Here is a 22199-nt window from a genome sequence, read left to right on the forward strand (position 1 = left end):
TCCCTAATAGAAACTTCAAACAAACAGTGCAATCACTCACAAAACTGGTAGCAAAAAGTGCCATGGTAATACCATGGTTCACTGTAAATTGTGTCAAATGACCTAAACGTACTTGATGGGGTAACCACTAAATATAATTTAATGTGACTGAGCCCACCTAAACATCTTAATTAACTGGTTTTATTCAAGTCAAAAATATTATGTAACATCACTGAATCAACCTGACAACATTAGGCTACACCAACAAAAAGGGTTTTTAATTTTAAGGGTCACTGATTCCATGATAATCACATACAGTCAGGTGATCAGTGTGTCTGGTCCTGTGAACTTATTTAAATTCAAATGAATTTCACACATATGATTTCTGTAGGAGATCTGAGGATCTGGATGTTTCTTGTGTAGCATTGAGTGTAATGGCATGTTACCTGGGAGAGAGACATGTGTGATGACCTCACCGTTCCTCTCTTTTGTCTCCAACCGGTCTAGTTTCTGAGCCTCGTATCTCTTTTTACCTGCTTCCTCCTGCTCTGGGCCACAGTACTGCAATAGATACAAACCCACTTATCGATACATACACATATATCATTTTTTAAACTAGACAAATTTATAGTATGTAAAATGCAGTATGTTCCTCAATGATTCTTACCTCAATAGGAGGAACTTCAATGATTTTGTCCACATTTTGAAGAGAGAGGGGGACATACCATAGCGCTGCCTTGTTGGTCACTTTTTTGGCTCCTAGAAAACAAAGTGATTGCCTCATTATAGATGGAGTCAACCAAGCCAGACCCCCTAAAATGGAAAACTTTGACTGAAAATGCATTTCCTATACAGTGCATCCGGAAAGTATTCACAGTGTTTCACTTTTTCCACATTTTTTTTATGTTACAGCCTTATTCCAAAATGGATTAAATTCATTATTTTCCTCAAAATTCTACAAACAATACCCCATAATGACAATGTGAAAGAAGTTTGTTTGAAATCTTTGCAAATTTATTAAAAATAAAAAACGAAAAAAATCACATGTACATTAGTATTCACAGCCTTTGCCATGACACTCAAAATTGAGCTCAGGAGCATCCTGTTTCCACTGATCATCCTTGAGATGTTTCTACAACTTGATTGGAGTCCACCTGTGGTAAATTCAGTTGATTGGACATGGATTTGGAAAGGCACACACCTGTCTATATAAGGTCCCACAGTTAACAGTGCATGTCAGAGCACAAACCAAGCCATGAAGTCCAAGGAATTGTCTGTAGAACTCAGAGACAGAAAAATTTCTGCAGCATTTAAGGTCCCAATGAGCACAGTGGCCTCCATCATCCGTAAATGGAAGAAGTTTGGAACCACCAGGACTCTTCCTAGAGCTGGCCGCCTGGCCAAACTGAGCGATCGGGGGAGAAGGGCCTTAGTCAGGGAGGTGACCAAGAACCCGATGGTCACTCTGACAGAGCTCCAGCATTCCTCTGTGGAGAGAGGAGAACCTTCCAGGAGAACAACCATCTCTGCAGCACTCCACCAATCAGGCCCCTATGGTAGAGTGGCCAGACGGAAGCCACTCCTCATTAAAAGGCACATGACAGCCCGCCTGGAGTTTGCCAAAAGGCACCTGAAGGACTCTCAGACCATGAGAAACAAAGATTGAACTCTTTGGCCTGAATGGCAAGTGCCATGTCTGGAGGAAACCAGGCACCGCTCATCACCTGGCCAATACCATCCCTACAGTGAAGCATGGTGTGGCAGCATCATGCTGTGGGGATGTTTTTCAGCGGCAGGAACTGGGAGACTAGTCAGGATCGAGGGAAAGATGAATGCAGCAATGTACAGAGACATCCTTGATGAAAACCTGCTCCACAGCGCTCTGGACCTCAGACTGGGGCCAAGGTTCATCTTCCAACAGGACAACGACCCTAAGCACACAGCCAAGATAACAAAGGAGTGGCTCCGGGACAACTCTGTGAATGTCCTTGAGTGGCCCAGCCAGAGCCCAGACTTGAACCCGATTGAACATCTCTGGAGAAATCTGAAAATGGCTGTGCACCGACGCTCCCCATCCAACCTGATGAAGCTTGAGAGGTCCTGCAAAGAAGAATGGGAGAAACTGCCCAAAAATAGGTGTGCCAAGCTTGTAGCATCATACTCAAAAAGACTTGAGGCTGTAATTGGTGCCAAAGGTGCTTCAACAAAGTATTGAGCAAAGGCTGTGAATACTTATGTACATGTGATTTTTTTTTTTCATGTTTTTTTTTTTTTTTATAAATTTGCAAAGATTTCAAACAAACTTCTTTCACGTTGTCATTATGGGGTATTGTTTGTAGAAGTTTGAGGAAAATAATGAATTTAATCCATTTTGGAATAAGGCTGTAACATAACAAAATGTGGAAAAAGTGAAGTGCTGTGAATACTTTCCGGATGCACTGTATATTGAAAACATGTGAACACATCTCTCATATCCCCTTTGTAGGGTCATGAAAAGATTCCCATCCCAAAATATACTGGAAATAGACTGTGGTTCTGTCTGACACCATGAGCCAAGACCCAGATCCAGACCAAGACCTTAAGCTTTGATACCCATACCAAGGCCATGACAAGATCAACTCTCCAACTCCAATGCGAAAACTGTAAAAATGTTCATTCTCATCCATTTTCATACACTCAAAACGTATGTGTGTGTTTTCAGTGTATTTTTTACAAATGTCCATCAAATAGAATGGAGAAATCTTTAATTAAAGTTTATATTATTAATTAAGCTAATAAAACTAATACTTTACATTTATGCTTAATTCATAATAATTTACATTATTTAAAGATTACTTAGTTCAGTTTGATGGCAATTTGTCACACAACTGATTATTTTTTGAGTTCAGGGGCTACTACACATAAAAAAAAATGATTAAGTCATTCATTTGTTAAACAAAATTGGTTGCAAAGTGTTCAATCATCTTAAAAGGCCATGTCTTTAGATGAACTGAAGTGACACGTTGCCACTAAGTTTCTGGTGTTGTCATGGAGACTTCTGCATCTCATAGTGAAGCCGTTTTCATCTCTAAAGAGTAAGTGAGGCTATTTTGGGTAGGCTGTGTTTATTAGACACAAGAGAGATTTCAGAGAGGAAAAGAATGCGCTTGAGCGGATAAGTACACAATTAAGACCATCACACAGAATGGCGAAAAAAACTATCAATGAGTGGGATGATAAAATACCATACAGAAGGAATTCTTGGTTTAAAGCTGATGTGTGTCATTTGTTCCTTGTTTAAATTCTTTTTCGTATTCCAGCTTAATGTGCAGAGTCAGTTATGAGCCATTTGTAAGTTAATTTCATCTGTAAGTGTAAACACTGTGGCTCAATGGCACTATCAAAACAGTGCTATCAAAACACAGCAACATCTAGCACTTTTCCACCATCGGGCCAAGCAGTTTTGAGCACGTTGAGTAACAGTTTCAGTTGCATTTACACTTGAGCCCGGTTTGGTATGTTATGATTACAAACCTTTCCCTTCCTGGTTTTCTCAGTTAGCTAACCATACTCAGGAAAGGAACCTTGCAGGTGGAAACGGCTTTACTGACGTGACGACATCCTGTATTAGTCAATTTCCCAGTCAATTCATTCTAATCCTGATTTTGCAGCACCACAAAAAAAAAAAAAAAAAAACGTAACCGTGCCAACGAGCCCTGATCAGTACGGAAAGGCATGGTTCCACAGTGAGAACCCTTGGGCCTGATGGTGGAAAAGTGCCTATTCAGTTTGCGGCAGGACTCTCTGTTTGTTAACCATTAGATGACAGTAGGAGTTTTCTAGCATCCCTCCAACAGTAATATAATAAACAGTGTTTATTTTTGCAATTCCACTTAGTTACACTAGTACCACAGAAACGAGACACTTCAGCTTTAATTTGTGTTCTAAAATGTAATCTTTTTTTTCTCTCTCCTCTTTTCTCCCCAATTTGGAATGCTGAATTCCCAATGCACTCTAAGTCCTCATGGTGGCGTGGTGACTCGCCTCAATCCGGGTGGCGGAGGATGAATCTCAGTTGCCTCCTCGTCTGAGGCCACCAATCCGTGCATCTTATCATGCAGCTTGTTGAGCACGTTATCTTGGAGACATAGCATGTATGTAGGCTTCACGCTTTCCTCCACGGCATCCACTCACATCTCACCACACGCCCCATCAAGATCAAGAACCACATTATAGCAACCACGAGGAGGTTACCCCATGTGACTCTACCCTCCCTAGTAATCGGGCCAATTTGGTTGCTTAGGAGACCTGGCTGGAGTCACTCAGCACGCCCTGGATTCGAACTCGCGACTCCAGGGGTGGTAATCAGCATCTTTACTCGCTGAGCTACCCAGGCCCCCCTAAAATGTAATCTTGATTTTACATTTTATTTAGTGGATTTTATCACTAATTACAAATTAGATACAAATTCGATTTAAAGCTTTCGTTTTACTCACAGAACTGTAAGTGTTGCATTTTCCAACAAATTCACTCCAACAAATGTGTTTTGAGGAATGGACCATACAATTGAGGAATGTACCATACATTTGGCAAATGAAGAGTTATCTGAAACCTCAGATACATAACAAAACAATTTCAATTGTTTTTAATTGATTTTTAATTTCCATTGCAAATGGCCCACCCATATAATTTTGTCTAAGGCCCCATAAATTCATGTTATGGCCCTGATTATGATAGACTACCATTACCATTTTCTGAAGAAAAGCCCCAGTAGACTGATGTTTCTTTTATTAATATACGTTACATCAATCAGGATCTTATGTCTGCAGAAGGACAGCTAGAATCAGGGTTCCAATATCTTTGGACAATGTTTTGTTATGACTTTTTCATGACTTTTTCAGACATTTGTGATTGCTGGATATGGATATATCAAAATTATTTTGTAGAGATAGCACTCACAAAGAGCACTTTCTAGCTGATTTAATAGCTGAGCACAACTACAAACCTTTATTTACCTTTGTCAATAGAAATTTCCATGACTTTTCCATGCAGGCATTGAAATTATAATTGTAAAATTTTCTGATATCTTTTCAAGTTTTCCAAGATCGTGGAAACCCTGTGGAATAGGGCCTTCCTGCTACTCTCATTAAAGTTATTTTGTCCAATTAGGTTAAGGCAGCTATGTTGGTTTATAAAAAGCACAGAGGTTTGTAAAATTGTCCTAATGATACTTGCTACGATCTTTATGGTTCGCTTTGATGCACCAAGTACTTTAAAATCTTTTGCTTCAACTGCTTGAAACACATGCACACTGTGCATCCTGATATCTAATTTTGATGGATGCTGCAAGGTAGCAATTCAGAGACTAATATACAGTAGCAGATAAATAAGAGCTGTTTCACCAGCATTTTGTGAACATAAAACAAATAATGTAAGACTAAACTGTACCAAATCAACAGAAAGAGGTATATGAATTCTAACAGACTGCTTTTGAGAATAGCATTTGCATTTTACACTCTGTTGAAGTCATTCAGACAAACCGGTTGCTATGACAACCATGCAGGGATTCTGCCGATACCATGGCGAGAGAATGGCTCCTCTAATTGGTTTCCACAGCAGCTTGTCTAATGGTGCTACACAGCAGGATATTTACATGTTTTCCACTAGCAAAGAATCGTGGGCAACAAATAGCTCCATCACTGGACACATGAAGGTTAGATAAAATATTGTATGTATATTTCGCTATCATTCATTATCTACATTGGAATAATATTGTTTTTAAAGTGAAAAATTTAGACTTACTGTTAAAGTGGATACTAATAGCTTTTGACCATAGTCTGCTCTAGAGTAGAGAAGTAAAACCTAAATCAAAGTTAAGTAAAGAGCAGGGAAGGCAAATTTCTATATGCAAAAGTATGAAAGTATTGTTGGATTTCTTTCATTTTTGAATGAAAATTTGTGTCCACAATATTATTTAGTAACCATGTTGTAAAAGCAATAAAGCACTCAAAGCCATGCTATACTGTGAATGTATATTCTGCTGCGTGTCATGCACAATGCACTTCTCTAGCTATATAAGCAATACTGAATGGCCTCTTGTACCTTATTGTTGTCATGGGAGGATTCAGCCCCGGTTTGTTTTGTGTGCCTTCGCTCATGTTGTTGCTGGTGTGGCGTTAATTACGTGGCGGCGTTGCTCAGCAATGCTTATTACCATCCGCTGTCTGATCTCCTTTCCCCTTTACACTCAATTATTAATTAAATATAATTTGAACTTTTACCTGCAACTGGGTCCTCTATTTATCCTGACATAACGATCCGACCATCATCATGAACCCAGCAGGACTAGCTGAAATCCAGCAGTTCCTCACTCATCAGGATTCCCGTCTCGCTCAGCAAGAGGAGGTCGCAAGATCCACCGGGCGAGCAATCGAAGCTTTGGCAGTGCAATTCACCGAGCTCTCCTCCCTCATCCAGCGACTGTCATCTCAAGATGAGTCCCCTGCGCCCACACTGCCACCCCCACCGGAGTCAGCACCACCCACTGCTTCACAGTCTGAACCTCGGATCAACCCTTCAGCATCCTATTCGAGTGAGCCTAACTTTTGCAGAGCTTTTTTTATCTCAGTGCTCTCCGGCTTTTTCCTTGCAGCCATCTGCATTTCCCACCGAGCAATCCAAGGTGGCTTATGTTATTTCGCTGCTGACTGTTCGGGCATATCAGTGGGGGACGGCAGTGTGGGAACAGAAACATCCATGTTGCGCCTCATTCCAGTCCTTCGTTGATGAACTCCGGAAGGTCTTTGGCCATGCAGCGCATGGCAGAGAGGCAGCACGTGATTTAGCCGAGCTTCACCAAGGAATGCTATCAGTATCAGAGTATTCCATCGAGTTTCAGACGCTTGCTGCTAGTTGCAACTGGAACGAGGAGGCGCAGTGGGACTTATTCCTGCACGGGTTGGAACTCATGAGCATCTGCCGTATGCCAGGGGAGTTTTGAGTCAGGTTGCGGTCAGCCAGTCATCAGAGGGAGAACCCATGCAGGTGGGCAGAGCTCGGTTGTCCCGGGAGGAGAAGAACCACCGACGCACACAAGGTCTGTGTCTTTACTGTGGATCTCCAGGTCATCAAGCACGTTCCTGTCCTGTAAAAGAGAGAGCCTACCAGTAGTTCAGAGGTTACTGGTGGGTAGTTCATTCCAACAGAAATCCTCATCTTCCACTCTCCTCCCGGTACGTCAGCAGTGGGGTCCTCTGCATCACTCCTGTCAAGCCTAGTCGACTCTGGTGCTGAAGCCAACCTCATTGACGTCAAGGCTCTCAAGATCCCCACATCTACTCTCAATGTCAAGATTCCGGTCAATACTCTATGCAACACTCAACTTGTGGAAATAACTCACTGCACCACCGCCTTAAACCTCATTGTCTCCGGTAATCATTCTGAACCCACCTCATTATACGTCATTGACTCTCCACTCACGCCAGTCATCCTAGGACATTCATGGTTATCCACACACAATCCTCACATTTGCTGGTCTGGCAACACGATTTTAGCTTGGAGTATTTTCTGTCATGCTTCTTGTCTTTTGTCTGCGCCTTCCCCTGTTTCTTGTTCTGTGTTGCAGGATGAACCGGTGGATGTTTCCAGAGTTCCCATGGAGTACCACGATCTGAGATGGGTGTTCAGTAAGTCTCGGGCTGCATCTCTTCCTCCTCATCATCCCTATGATTGTGCTATTGAGCTTAAATCAGGTACGTTTCCCCCCAAGGGTGGTTTATACTCGCTCTCAGCTCCTGAAAGGGAGGCCATGGAAAAATACATTTCTGATTCTCTGGCAGCCAAGATCACTCAACCCTCTTCTTCTCCAGCAGATGCAGGGTTCTTTTTCGTGGAAAAGAAAGATGGTTCCCTTTGGCCCTGTATTGACTATCGGAGACTGAATGACATCACCATTAAGAACACCTACCCTTTACCGTTGATGTCATCAGCCTTTGAGCATCTGCTGGGTGCAAACTTTTTCATGAAATTGGACCTTCGCAATGCTTATCATCTGGTCCACATCAGAGAGGGCGATGAGTGGAAGACTACTTTTAACACCCCTAGGGGGCACTTTGAGTATCCAGTGATGCCTTTCGGCTTAGCCAACGCCCCCGCAGTCTTCCAGGCATTAGTCAATGACGTGCTGAGAGATTTGATTGATCAGTTCATTTTTGTCTACCTGGATGACATTCAGATTTATTCTCATTCTCTCCAGGAACATGTTCAGCTCATCAGACGAGTGCTCCAATGACCGTTAGTGAATGGGCTTTTTGTCAAGGCCGAGAAGTGCAAGTTCCACGCTCCATCAGAAACCTTTCTGGGATTCATAGTGTCACCGGAGGGGATTCTGGTAGACCCATATAAGATTAAGGCTGCAGTAGATTAGCCAACCCCAGATTCTCGCAAGGCCCTGCAGAGATTCTTGGGTTTCGCCAATTTTTACTGCCATTTTATTCGCAATTACATCCAACTAGCCACGCCTCTAACGGACCTTACCTCCACTAAGACTGAGTTTCACTGGTCCAAGGAGGCCGACCTGGCCTTCTCCAAACTCAAGGACCGCTTTGTTTCGGCCTCCATTCTCGTTACCCCTGAACCATCTCATCAGTTTGTTGTGGAGGTAGATGAGTCAGACATGGGGGTAGGTGCAGTACTCTCCCAACGGAGTCCCTCCGATGACAAGATGCATACATGCGCCTTTTTCTCCCATCATTTGTCCCCTGCAGAACGAAATTATGACACTGGTAATCGTGAGTTGCTGTCTATCAAGTTAGCCTTGGAGGAATGCTGCCATTGGTTAGAGGGGTCTGGGGGTACCTTTCATTGTCTGAACCATTCATAAAAATCTTGAGTACATTTGCTCTGCCAAATGTCTGAACTCCAGGCAAGCCCGGTGAGCACTTTAATTTTTCCATCTCTTATTGTCCTGGTTCCAAAAACATAAAACCGGACACCTTGTCTCGTATTGTTGATCATTCTGAGCGACCGATCTCTCCGGAACCTATCATCCCTACCAAGTTGGTGGTGGCGGCAGTGTCCTGGGAGATTGAGTCTGTAGGGCTTTACTGGTTGTTTAGATCAGTGTTACTATCAGAAATAATTAATAATTATTTCTTTATTTATTCATTAATATTTAAATTAATCAATTGATTCTAACTCATTAAATCCTCACACGGGGCTCCAGTAAATGTAGTGTGCTACATTTAGGAGCGGGTTTGGTTATTAGGAATAATTAATAATTATCAAAGATAATTATTAATTATTAAAATCAATAGAACATTGATGAGAATCAATGTTAGCTTTTTTTAATCCTTTAAATCAACAATTATCAGAGATAATCGTTAATTGTTAACATTGATGAAACATTAATTAAAATTAACACTAGCTTATTGATCATTCAAATTCAACAATCATCAAAGATGATTATCAATTATCCAAAATCAACAGAATATTAATAAGGATTAACATTGACGGGCACCACCCTGGAATCAGGGACTAATAACCAGATAGTATAACAGTCTCAATATTAGATTGTTTTCTTAGGAAAATCGACATCCGAAGAATATCGATTTTCGGGAAAAAAACAATGAATGAAGGCTTGAATCCGAGCACTGACATCCCATCAGCATGACACAGGCGTATGCAAAACAAACAAAAACACTTCTCTTTGTAATATAAACAAAGTTTATTTATGCAGTAATATCAACTAATAATGAATACAATGCAGTCAATAAACTTCCGACTTACAACTACAAACTAAACAGTGATATGATTAGATATGGAAATCAAAATAATCCTATAACACATGAGGGTGTGTGTGTGTGTGTGTCTGTGTGTGTAAGGAGGGATGCGCACAAAATGGTGGACGTGACTCTCGTGGAGAATATGTCACGCGAGACTTCCAGCCAGGGAATATGGCCGCGAATGTGGGCGGAGAGAAACCAGTCAATGGCGTCTACCAGTTACCGCGTGTATCCGCTTGTATGATAGCTTAGGGACAAAGCTGAGCTTTATCACAAAGCTATCTACGAGCCAAAAATGTGTGCCAGAATGTTTGTGAGGGGTCGCGCGTGTGTGTGTGTGTGTGTGTGTGTGTGGTTAGTACGAGAGAGAGAGAGAGAGAGAGAGAGAATTAAGTGACAGCCCCAAAGCCGATTTCGCGATCGTGGGAGAGAAAGCAGCTGTTAGTTTATCACTCAGAGACGCGGTGGATGGCTCGTAAACAGTCCCGCGTTCTTTGATTCTTTAATGGATAAACTCAGTTTGCCGGTCTCACCTGCGATGGCAGAAATGCACAACAGCCCACTGTGGTTGGACCACAATACAGCAAATCAAATTTGTGATAATTAATACCCTGAGTATTAATAATGAGCGGACATGGCGGTTCGTAAACTGTACAAGCAAAAACCTTGAAACACAAGAATAACACACTATAATATTCTATCTCTGCCCAGACGTAAACCTCTTACTTGAATCGCATGAGGATGCAGAATGTGTGTTCATCCGTCCTTTAACTCAGACTCGGTTCCTCGAGGCACGGGTGATGACGGGAGGCTGTTTCCTCGCTCTGTCGGCAGTCAGTACGGCTGCTGATTCTCGGCGGGCTGGCGGAGAAATCAGAAATATCGACTTGATTGAAGATGGAAGAGAAATCTTTAATCTCTTCACTTCTGCAGGCAAACGGATGAAGATGCGGATTGCTCGGCAGTCTCCTTCGGATCCGTTAGAGTGTTCGGTGGAACACAAGAGTAATCTCAACTCGTCCAGCGAAATGGAGATTGTATGGCCACAGTTTCAAGTCGGACGTTACTTCCTTGTGCCACGAGGCTGCACCTGAGAGCAGCGATGAGCTGCGTCTAAACATGGCGAACAAAGTTGCTGGAAGCAAATCCCGGAAGCATTTCAGAGGTAATTCTACTCCTGATGATGTCATGGTTGAGGGACGTTCTGTTGTGTGCCTCATCCAATAGGAGTTGAGAGTTCGATCCTTTAGTGAGCAAGGCTTCATGGGATTTGTAGTCTGTTTTGGACTCCCTTTGTTTGATTTTGGCACGGTTTTTATTAGTAAGATTTACGACTTGGTATGTGGGGGCCTGAGTTAGGTTTTACGACGTGTTAGGCCTGGCTTTGTCTTCTTTCTGAATACATGAGGCCCAACAAGTTGAAGGTCTGCACAGCCTTACAAGGGGTAACGCCCCCGCTTAAAACCCCACCAGGCCATCTGTTTGTGCCGGAGTCTGTCCATCCAGACATTATCCATTGGTGTCATTCCTCCAAAGTAGCCTGTCACCCTGGAGTTGGGCGCACCCTGGCTCTGGTCAGACAGAGATTTTGGTGCTCATGCATGACCTGTGATGTTCATCAGTTCGTGGTCGCCTGTTCGGTCTGTGCTTGTTCTAAGACTTCCGGTTTGCCCCCAGTGGGACTTCTTCAGCCGCTGTTGGTGCCTTTGAGACCCTGGTCCCATATTGCCCTCAATTTGTTACTGCCCTCCCTCACTCCCAGGGCTTTACAGTCATCTTGACCGTAGTGGACCGGTTCTTGAAGGCAGCACATTTCATTCCTCTACCCAAATTACCTTCTGCTAGAGAGACAGCGACAGCTGTTGTTGACCACTTCTTTCAAATTCATGGCCTCCCAACAGACATGGCCTCCCGACAGACATGGTCTCCGACAGGGGGCCCCAATTTGTTTCCAAATTTTGGAAGGAGTTTTGTAGATTACTGGGGGCTACTGTCAGTCTTACCTCTGGGTTCCATCCTCAGAGCAATGGGCAGGCTGAGCGAGCGAATCAGAACCTGGAGAGAACTTTAAGGTGTTTGGCTTCCCACAGTCCCTCTTCTTGGAGTCAGCAACTTGCATGGGTGGAGTACGCACACAACTTTTTGCCAGTTTCATCCACGGGCCTATCTCCATTTCAGACTAGTTTAGGTTACCAGCCACCTCTATTTCCAGCACTGGAACCCAAAGTCGCGGTCCCCTCTGCCCATGCATTCATCCAGAGGTGCCGTTGCTCCTGGAAGAGAGCCAGACAGACTCTCATCCAGGTGGGATGCTGCACTAAGGCCCAAGCCTATCACCACTGGTCTAAGCCTCCCATCTACGTAGTAGGTCAAAAAGTGTGGCTTTCTTCTGAGGATATTTCTTTGCGTTCCATCTCCAATAAACTCTCTCCCAAATTTATTGGCCCATTCCGTTACCAAGATCCTTAGCCCGGTAACAGTCCATCTAAAATTGCATCCAGCGTACAGGAGGGTCCACCCCACTTTCCATGTCTCTAAAATTAAGCCTGTTTTTACTCTCCGATAAATCCACCATTCTTGTTCCTCCAGCGCCGCGTCTCATAGATGGGGAACCCGCTTATTCGGTCAAGTGTATTCTGGATTCCAGGGGAGGGGATGCGGGTTCCAGTATTTGGTGGACTGGGAAGGTTACGGTCCGGAGGAGAGATGTTGGGTCCCTGCACGGGACATACTTGACCATTCCCTCATTGACAGGTTCCACCAACGGCAGGTCACCAGCCCTGAGTGCACCTGGGGGCGCACATAGGGTGGGGGTACTGTCATGGGAGGATTCAGCCCCAGTTTGTTTTGTGTGTCTTTGCTCGTGTTGTGGCAGGTGTGGCATTAATTACGCACCGGCGTTGCTCAGCAACGCTTATTACCACCCGCTGCCTGATTAATGCGACACTTGCGCGCTATCTCCTTTCCCCTTTATAAGCAGCCCTTTGTATGAGTTGTGTTTGTCGGATCATTCTCGTGTGCTGTGCTTTTTGTTCTCTCTCATGCTCACGTTTATTTCTTGATTTTTAGTTGAATTTACCTTTACCTGTTTTCCTGTGCTCCAGTCTAATATCTCTCTCAGTACTCTCTGCATTTGGTCTTCTCTGCCTTCATCATCCCACCACACTGCAGTCATTGCCTGCCAAGATTCGTCGTCATCATCATCATCTTCACCATTGGACTTCTCTTGCTGTTTTTCACCTGCTGTATTTACCACTCAATTATTCATTAAATATAATTTGAACTGTTACCTGCATCTGGGTCCTCTATTTATCCTGACAATTGTGTAAATATATCATAATACCGGAGTACATTTGGTTAGATTAAAAAATATTAAGGGTCAGATCAGGCAGAAATAACTTTTTTATTTTTTATTATTATTATTATTTTTAATGTTTTTTATTTAGATGGAACCAGTACCAATCTGGTCCCATATTTATCAGAGAAACTTGTCTCTTAACAACATTCAAACATCTCAGCAAGCAATCATTTGAAGCATGGTGATTTTTATATAATAGTTTGGTATGTTGCTGTATTTATTTAGCTTTCTTTTGATCCTATTTTCTCCAGTATATTTTCACACAAATAATGCTTTGTAGCACAAATAATTTAACAGTTACTTTTAGTGTGTGCTGACTTTAGACAGACAGATCACACTCTGAATATGGCGATATTAGGTCGAACGTTCTGCTGCTGAACAGAAATTTTAACCACTGCACCCACTGCTAGTTGTAAATTATGTAATATAGTTAACAGGAATGCATATTTTGTTAAATCTACCCCCTTACCAAAGCACTAACACTAAACCTATCAGTCAGTGGAGTAAAATTATTTTAGAGCAAAAATTTAAGAATCATGTTCACTATTGTTTATGTGAATGTGATGTTTATGTGTATACTTCCAGCTAAAATTGGTCTGTGCTTTCCAAAATTCGTAAAACTGCCCCCAGTGGCCAAAACAGTAAGTGTTGTTGGGCGTATGTGCACGTGTGAGCTCCATGTTCCAGGTGTAATGTCCACAAGGGGTGCCAAAAGTGAGTTGTGAAGAAAGTCATTTTGAGCTGGACAGACTGTAATAAAGTGAAGAGGAATGCATAGTTTCTAAACTGTACCCCCAACACAAACCCTAAACCTAAACCTAACCATCAATGGAATAAAAATGTAATGTAAGAGGGAAAAATGCAACCTCCGAATTACGCTCGTCACTGATTATGCTAAGCAATTAGTTCATGGTTTCAATGCGGGATCCAAACGTCATGGTTACTGGTGTAACCTCCATTCCCTGATGGAGGGAACGAGATGTTGTGTCGATGTAGTGACACTAGGGGGTCACTCTTGGGAGCCCGAGACACCTCTGGTCTTTGATAAAAGGCCAATGAAAATTGGCGAGTGGTATTTGCATCCCACTCCCCCAGACATACGGGTATAAAAGGAGCTGGTATACAACCACTCATTCAGGTTTTATGCTGAGGAGCCAATATAAGGTCTGGCCATTTCAGCGGGTAGTTCAGCATTGTGGCAGGAGGGACACAACGTCTCATTCCCTCCATCAGGGAACGGAGGTTACACCAGTAACCATGACGTTCCCTATCTGTCACTCACTCAACGTTGTGTCGATGTAGTGACACTAGGGGTCCTTATACGAAACGCCACAACTGGCTGAACTGTGTTACGTGAACTGGCGGTGTGTGGTGGGCAGACTACTGTGTGCCTCATAGCCAGCGCACCAGGTCGACACGTAACCTCCCCCAACATAGTTATGAGTGTCGAACGGCCCTTTTTGGGGACAAGTCGACTACCCAAAGATAGAGACAAGCTTAACCCAGTCGTGGCCTCTTTTCCCCTTCCCTTTTTCCACTCCCTAAAAAAGAAGGGGGATTATCCGACTGGGCCGCCAGGTCTAGTCGGGGGGTGTCCCTCCCAAGGGGAAGACACCGCAGAGACCACACCTCGCCCAAAGAGAAGGGGGGATATTTAAGTGGAAGAATACATCACACGGTCTTTCCAACCATGTGGAGAGCCTTCAAGGTAGATCCTGCCCAATGGGGGAGGAGTTACTACAAACATGGAGACTCGGGCAGAGGGGCTCTGCCCAAGGAAGATGCAGTTTGCCAGCAGGGAAACGAACTAGCGGAAGATATATATCGCATGGGGTTAATCTTACAGGGAACCACCACATGCGGAGCACCTACCCCAGAACAGGGCTCTTAGTTAGCGCGTGTACTGGGCCTGCAGCGAGTCTCTCCGAAAACTCGACTGCCATAGGGCTCGGAGGAAGTCAACCAGGGAACAAAGTTTGTGAACACTACTGGGAATTAATGGCACACGTCTTCAGCTCCAAGGGAGGTGGAAGGCGCTATGTGCAAGCGATACACCCGGCCAGCTATCCCGGGCTTATCCGCTTAAGTTGCGTGCCACTACCTGGGACGAAACCGGTTCCACCCGGAGGTTGTAGAACCTTGCACAGGTGTTGGATGTTGCCCAGCCTGCTGCTCTGCAAATGTCTGTTAGAGAGGCACCCCTGGCGAGGTCCCAGGGAGCCGCTACACCCCTGTTAAAATGGGCTGGTAGCCCTACCGGGAGCGGCATGTCCTAGGCGACATATGCCATGGTTATGGCATCAATGAGCCAGTGGGCGATCCTCTGCTTGGAGACAGCGCTTCCTTTCCGCTGTGCACCAAAGCAGACAAAGAGCTGCTCAGAGATTCTAAAGCTCTGTGTGCGATCCAAATAGATGCGTAAAGCGCACACCGGACACAGTGACAACAGGGCTGGGTCTGCCTCCTCCTGGGGCAGCGCTTGCAGGTTCACAACCTGGTCCCTAAAGGGGTGGTGGGAACCTTGGGCACATAGCCCGGTCAGGGTCTCAGGATCATGTGAGAGTAACCTGGACCGAACTCCAGGCACGTTTCGCTGACAGAGAATGCTTGCAGGTCACCTACCCTCTTGATGGAAGTGAGCGCAGTCAGGAGGGCAGTCTTCAAGGAGAGTGCCTTACGCTCGGCTGACTGCAAAGGCTCAAAGGGGGCTCTCTGTAGACCCTGAAGAACTACAGAGGTCTGATGAGGGAACGAGGCGTGGTCTGGAGGGATTCAGCCTCCTGGCGCCTCTTAGGAACCTGATGATCAGGTCGTGCTTCCCTAAGGACTTACCGTCGACTGCGTCGTGCTGCTATGGCAGCAATGTACACCTTCAAGGTGGAAGGGGACAGCCTCCCTTCCAACTTCTCCTGCAGGAAGGAAAGCACTGATCTGACTGCGCATCTCTGGGGGTCTTCCCGACGGGAAGAACACCACTTAGCGAACAGACACCACTTAAAGGCATACAGGCACCTCATAGAGGGGGCCCTAGCCTGAGTGATCGTGTCCACCACCACAGATGGTAGACCGCTTAGGTCTTCCGCAACCCATCTAGAGGCCAGACATGGAGATTCCAGAGGTCTGGGCGCGGGTGCCAGATGGTGCCCCGTCCCTGAGAAAGAAGGTCCTTCCTCAGGGGAATTCGGCAGGGGGGAGCGGTCGCGAGGAGCGTGAGGTCCGAGCACCACGTCTGGGCGGGCCAGTAGGGTGCTACCAGGACGACCTGCTCCTCGTCCTCCCTGACCTCGCACAGGGTCTGTGCAAGCAGGCTCACTGGGGGAAATGCATATTTGTGCATGCCAGGGGGCCAGCTGTGTGCCAGCGCATCTATGCCGAGGGGGGCCTTGGTCAGGGCATACCAGAGCGGGCAGTGGGGAGGATTCTCGGGAGGTGAACAGGTGCACCTGTGCCTGTCGAATCGACTCCAAATCAGCTGGACCACCTGAGGGTGGAGACTCCACTCTCCCCTGAGGGTAACCTGTCGTGACAGCACGTCCGCTGTAGTGTTGAGGTTGCCCGGGATGTGAGTGGCTTGCAGCGACTTGAAGTGCTGCTGACTCCAGAGGAGGAGACGGCGGGCGAGTTGTAACATACAACGAAGCACAAACCGCCTTGGCAGTTGACATATTCTACTGTTGTCGTGTTGTCTGTCTGAACTAACACGTGCTTGCCCTGGATCAATGGCCGAAACCTCCGCAGGGCGAGCAGAATTGCCAACAACTTGAGGCAGTTGATGTGCCAATGCAGTCGCGGACCCGTCCAGAGGCCAGCGGCAGCGTACCCATTGCAAACAGCGCCCCAGCCTTTTTTGGAGGTGTCAGTCGTGACCACGACGCACCTGGAGACCAGTTCTAGAGGAACACCTGCCCGTAGAAACGAGAGGTCGGTCCAAGGGCTGAAAAGATGATGACAGACTGGCGTGATGACCATGCGACATGTCCCGTGGCGCCATGCCCATCTCGGGACTCGAGTCTGGAGCCAGTGCTGAAGCGGCCTCATATGCATCAACCCGAGCGGGGTGGCCACTGCCGAGGATGCCATATGCCCCAGGAGCCTCTGAACTCCTGGACTGGGCGCACTCGTTCGTAAGGAGTCCAACTCCAAACCGAGAAAAGAGATGCTCTGAACCGAGAGGAGCTTGCCCTTTTCCTAGTTGACCCAAAGCCCTAGTTGGCTGAGGTGTGAGAGCACCAGGTCCCTGTGTGCACACAACATGTCTCGAGAATGAGCTAGGATTAGCCAGTCGTCGAGATAGTTGAGAACGTGAATGCCCACCTCCCTTAACAGGGCAAGGGCAGCCTCTGCGACCTTCGTAAAGATGCGAGGAGACAGGGACAGGCCGAAAGGGAGGACTTTGCACTGATACGCCTGACTCTCGGACGCAAACTGCAGGAAGGGTCTGTGTCGAGGAAGGATCGAGACGTGGAAGTATGCATCCTTCAGGTCTACCGCCGCGAACCAATCTTGATGCCGGACGCCCGCCAGAATGCGTTTTTGCATCAGCATCTTGAACGGGAGTCTGTGTAAAGCCTAGTTCAGAACTCACAGGTCCAAGATTGGCTGCAACCCACCGCCTTTTTTCTGTACGATGAAGTAGGGGCTGAAAAACCCCTTCTTCATCTCGGCTGGAGGGACAGGTTCTATCGCGCCCTTCTGTAGGAGGGTAGCGATCTCCGCGCAAGGTAGCAGCATTTTCGTCTTTCACCAAGGTGAAGTGGTCACCGCTGAACCTGGGCGGACGCCTGGCGAAGTGAATCGTGCAGCCGAGTCAGACAGTCCAGACCAGCCCTCGCGACGGATTGGAAAGCGCAAGCCATGCGTCCAAGTTCCGCGCAAGGGGGACCAAAGGGACAACGTCATCGGACGTACCAGCAGGTGGGGCCTCGCGGCAGGGCGGAGCTCAAGGTGCCACACCACGTCATGGCTGTGCTGAGTCTAAGGAGATCGAAGCACTTACCTGGCTCCTTGTGACCACCCCCGGAACAGCCTGGGACGGGGGAGGAAGAGGCCTGTCCTCGTGACCCATGGAGACTGTCACATCGGGGGCGGATTTGGCCGTCAGAGACGACGTAAACCTACAGGCCTTGGACGGGGGCTTTGGGCACCCGCGCCAGGTGGCGGCGCTCTGCGGGCATAGGTGCACCGCGAGCGCCTTTATCCACTTGGGGATTGCCGAATAGCCCTTGGCCGCCCCACCATCGAGGGTAGTGAGGGCGGGGAAGCTGAAAAGATCGGGACCGGGCAGTAAAAAGTGCCTCCCGCGACCTTGTCAGCTCTTCATGCACTTCCGGGAAGAAAGGAACGGGGGCGAGGCATGGCTTTGAGCGGCGCTGCGAGCCCAGGAACCAATCACCGAGCCTCTAGGGTTCAGGGAAGAGCAGTGAGTTCCACTCTAGCCAACGCTCGCGGCTGCCCGGGAAAGCATGTCATCATCTCCGTGTCAGCCTGTGACTGGGCAATCAACCCCGAAGGGAGGAGCCCAGCTGAGGCTTCCGACTGGACGAGCCCGCTCTCCGATGCTGCGCTCGAGAGTTCATCACTTTCGCGGGCTCCGAATAAGAGGTCGAACTCGCCATGAGACGAGCCGGCGGACTCATACGGAAGCCCGATACGGAAGCAGACAAGCATGCTGAGGAATGGGAGGTTCGCGGGGGGATACCCAGCGGAGGCGGTCCCATTGGGGTCCCCAAATCGCCCCCAGTGCTAGCCGCGCTGGCCTCAAATATACTCTTTTAGAGAAATATACTCTTTTATTTCTGCCGAAGTGCCCAGGGGCATACTCTGCAGTGCACCAGAGCAGAGGGGGTTTCATTGGCCTTTTATCAAAGACCAGAGGTGTCTCGGGCTCCCAAGAGTGACCCCCTAGTGTCACTACATCGACACAACGTCGAGTGAGTGACAGATAGGGAACCTGGTTCCCCACACTGCAGATGCAACGTGCTTCTGGTTGTGCCACAAGAGAAGGTAAACATGCTAAGGTAAACATGTGACCGATTCTAGGGTACTGGAACTCTCGGAAACAACATACCGGCTTCCTGTGTGATCATGTTGCAGGAGATGGGGAAAGAATCTTGTCAATAATTAATCAGAATAGGGTTGATTTCAGGGTACATGAACATTTGGAAGCAGTATGTCGATTTCCCTTGTAATCATGTTGTTTTAGATCAGCATAGTCTCATTTTAAAATCATGATCATTTGTACAAGTCAACCTAAAAATCATGCAATACAGTACAATTTGGCTTGTACAAAAACAACATTTACTCTTTTATTACTTTTTTACCACATTGCCGATACATAAGAGTTTCAATGAAGTCTGTGTACAGTTTCTCTTCCACCTTCCGGTGTAACCAAAGAAGCTCTTGCGTGTATCTTGAACATGGCAGATTTGAATATGCAAAATTTCCATGGGACCAGAAGCCATGTCTTCTGCTGGCGCAAAACACTATCAGTTGCTCCACAGAAAAAGATACATTTTAATTGATGCGAAAATGTCTGATGAGAGATGGCGCTTAGGCGAAATGGGATCTATGTAAGGATACTGGAACATTCGGTAGCACAACTTCCTGTGTAATCATGTTAGGCTGATCAATTGAAGTAAAACCTGCATGTGATTGTACGAGTCCACTAATTGTTTTTTTTAATGATTTTCTCAAATGGCAGTGTTGCCATATGTACTTGGGGTTTTCTTTTTCATAAAGTCACTTATAAATATGGGCAGTCACGGTTGCATTTTTTCTAGTTTGCTGATACTTATTTTCGTTTATATTGGTGAGGAAAGTTGATTATTTTGGGCATGTTTTTTCTGAAGAGTTTGCTTGCTTCTCTTGTGAGATCTGGCAACACTGCCAACTTTTATTGCATCTTTTTTATTATTATGAGTTCAACATGAGAGCAGGTTGTTTTAGATGCTCATGATATGCGAGTCTGCAGAGAAGTAAGCTAGCCTAAATGTTGTTTTAAAAATGATTTAAGTCTACCAGAGAAGATTGTTCTTGATTGCTATCTCAGATTTTCCATTACTGCCAGCCAACAGTTTAATCACTGGTTTCAGTATGAAAGCATTGTTCAGACAGAAGGGAAAGGACGTTCTGTAGTACAACTGTGCACTGAACTCTCTGAGTGTTTGCAGATGGTGCTGTTCAGTTTGTTTACAGATTGACTAGCTTTTTAAGGTTCTTAAAACAAAGACAAAGTTATTATCAGCATGTGGCCCAACAGCACATGTGCTAAATCAATGACACGGGAAATCGACATGTTCATTCCGAAAGTCTGTGTACCCTGAAATCAACCCCATTCAGCCGAATTACTGACAAGTGGCATCCCTCATTAGACATTTTTGCATCAATTCGATCATGATCACAGTTCCCTTTGGTGCTACTGACAAACCTCAGAGACATTTGTTCTGGTCCCACGAATACCAGGAAGTAATCACCTTCCCATAAATCTAGCGCTCTGATAGGAAGTAAGTAAATGAGGAGAGAATTTTCATTTTTGGGTGAACTATTCCTTTAATAAAATATGCATTCCTGTTGACTGTATTGTATCATTTACAACTAAAAATACAACTAACTTTTGGTGCCTCTCTGCCCATTCACTCAACAACACTTCCAGCTTCAGCCACTGGGGCAGTGATACAAAATACGGTAAGCACAAACTGATTTCAGCAACAGAACTTTCAACCTACAGTTGCCGATTTCAGAGTGTGATCAGTCTGGCTGAATTTCTCATAGTAAAATTATTTTGACTCATCCCAGTGACAAGTCTTTTGAGTCCATTCTCCAGACTTGTTCATTAACTATTTCTGCAAATTACGCCTTTGTGTCAGTAAATGGGTGGGTGAAACCAATGATATGCTCCTTCACAACCCACACTCGAATGCTATTGGCTCATGCTATAGTCAGTTTTCAAGGCAAGAAATGCTACCAAAGCAGTCCTGCTCTTCAAACTTGAGCTCATTGGCTTCGAAAGGGAGAGACGTCAGTGAATGAGAAATATGAGTCAGTGTATGGAGGTGAACGAGGACAATTCTTTCAATTAAAAGATCTATACAAAAAGACAGATTTATTCACGAAAACCACTTCAATAACTCACTCATTGAACCACAGGTTATTCTGTCTGATGCAAAATTAGTCGAGAGGCGTTACTGTATTCTTTTTTGTAAGCAATCTTAAAAATCAGTCTAATTACTGACTGGTTGTTCATATGACAATGTGTACTGACCTGTTTCAGAGATGTCACTTTTCCCTGCAGCCGCCATATTTGTGACCATCAGTGGGAGGAAACAATGGCAGTGAATGGAAAAACACCCGTAAAAACGATATCAAGAAAAACCTCAAAAATTGCTTTTGATCCATGCCAAGTCCCAGGAAAAGTTCACACAGGTCTGAGAACAGCACAAATATTGCTAAATTGAACTTTCGCAGACATTTAAAGATATTTACGATTCATCTCCATTCGCTGGCGAGTCTGATGTGTGACCAGAGAGTACACACGCCCACCAGTACATCACTGTAAACATCTCTAATTCAGAAGTGACTAATGTTTTTTGTGTTATTTTCTGGTCTGATTTAGTCACAGTATTAAAACACGTCAGATGATCCCATCTGTATGAATGTAGGAGCTTCTTTTAACTCCTGAAGAAGGTTTATGTTGCATCTCACAGCACAGTACAATGAAGGTATATGACAGATTGGTCACAAACATGGGGCCACGGTCATACAACGGCGTCACATGAAACAGGTCAATTCATAGGTGAAGTGAATAATTTCAGCACCACTGGTATCACCCAAACTCACGCTATTGGTTGGGCCAATGTTTCTGTATCAGGCTAATTGGGATGCTTTAACAAACTTAGCAAAGTTGTAGTTTAATAGCGCCACATCAGTTTTACATTTTCAGGGGGAATCGACCAACCAATTACTTATGGGCCCAGGTGGAATCTGTGCGCGGAAAATTCCACAGATTTCCACAAATTGCTACAGCTCTCATTCATAAAAGTTCTACACATTTTCCATCCCTTTCAAGTTTGTTTATGTAATATTTTGGCTAATTAAATTGTGCA

The 22199-nt window shown here is 45.4% G+C and overlaps 1 protein-coding gene across 3 annotated transcripts in view; it reads right to left on the reverse strand.

Moving 5' to 3' along the window:
* The window catches only part of LOC127424749 (cytosolic acyl coenzyme A thioester hydrolase-like), a 166135-nt gene that overhangs the window by 111056 nt on the left and 32880 nt on the right, over positions 1-22199 (reverse strand). For all 3 annotated transcript variants that reach the window (XM_051670184.1, XM_051670182.1, XM_051670183.1), the window contains exons 4-5: positions 647-738; positions 426-540 (exon numbers count right to left, since the gene is read on the reverse strand). In XM_051670184.1, the coding sequence (XP_051526144.1) occupies positions 426-540; positions 647-738 (207 nt within the window). The remainder of the gene's footprint in view (positions 1-425; positions 541-646; positions 739-22199) is intronic.

The sequence above is a fragment of the Myxocyprinus asiaticus genome, chromosome 33 (genome assembly GCF_019703515.2).
Source record: "Myxocyprinus asiaticus isolate MX2 ecotype Aquarium Trade chromosome 33, UBuf_Myxa_2, whole genome shotgun sequence".
Lineage (NCBI taxonomy): Eukaryota > Metazoa > Chordata > Actinopteri > Cypriniformes > Catostomidae > Myxocyprinus > Myxocyprinus asiaticus.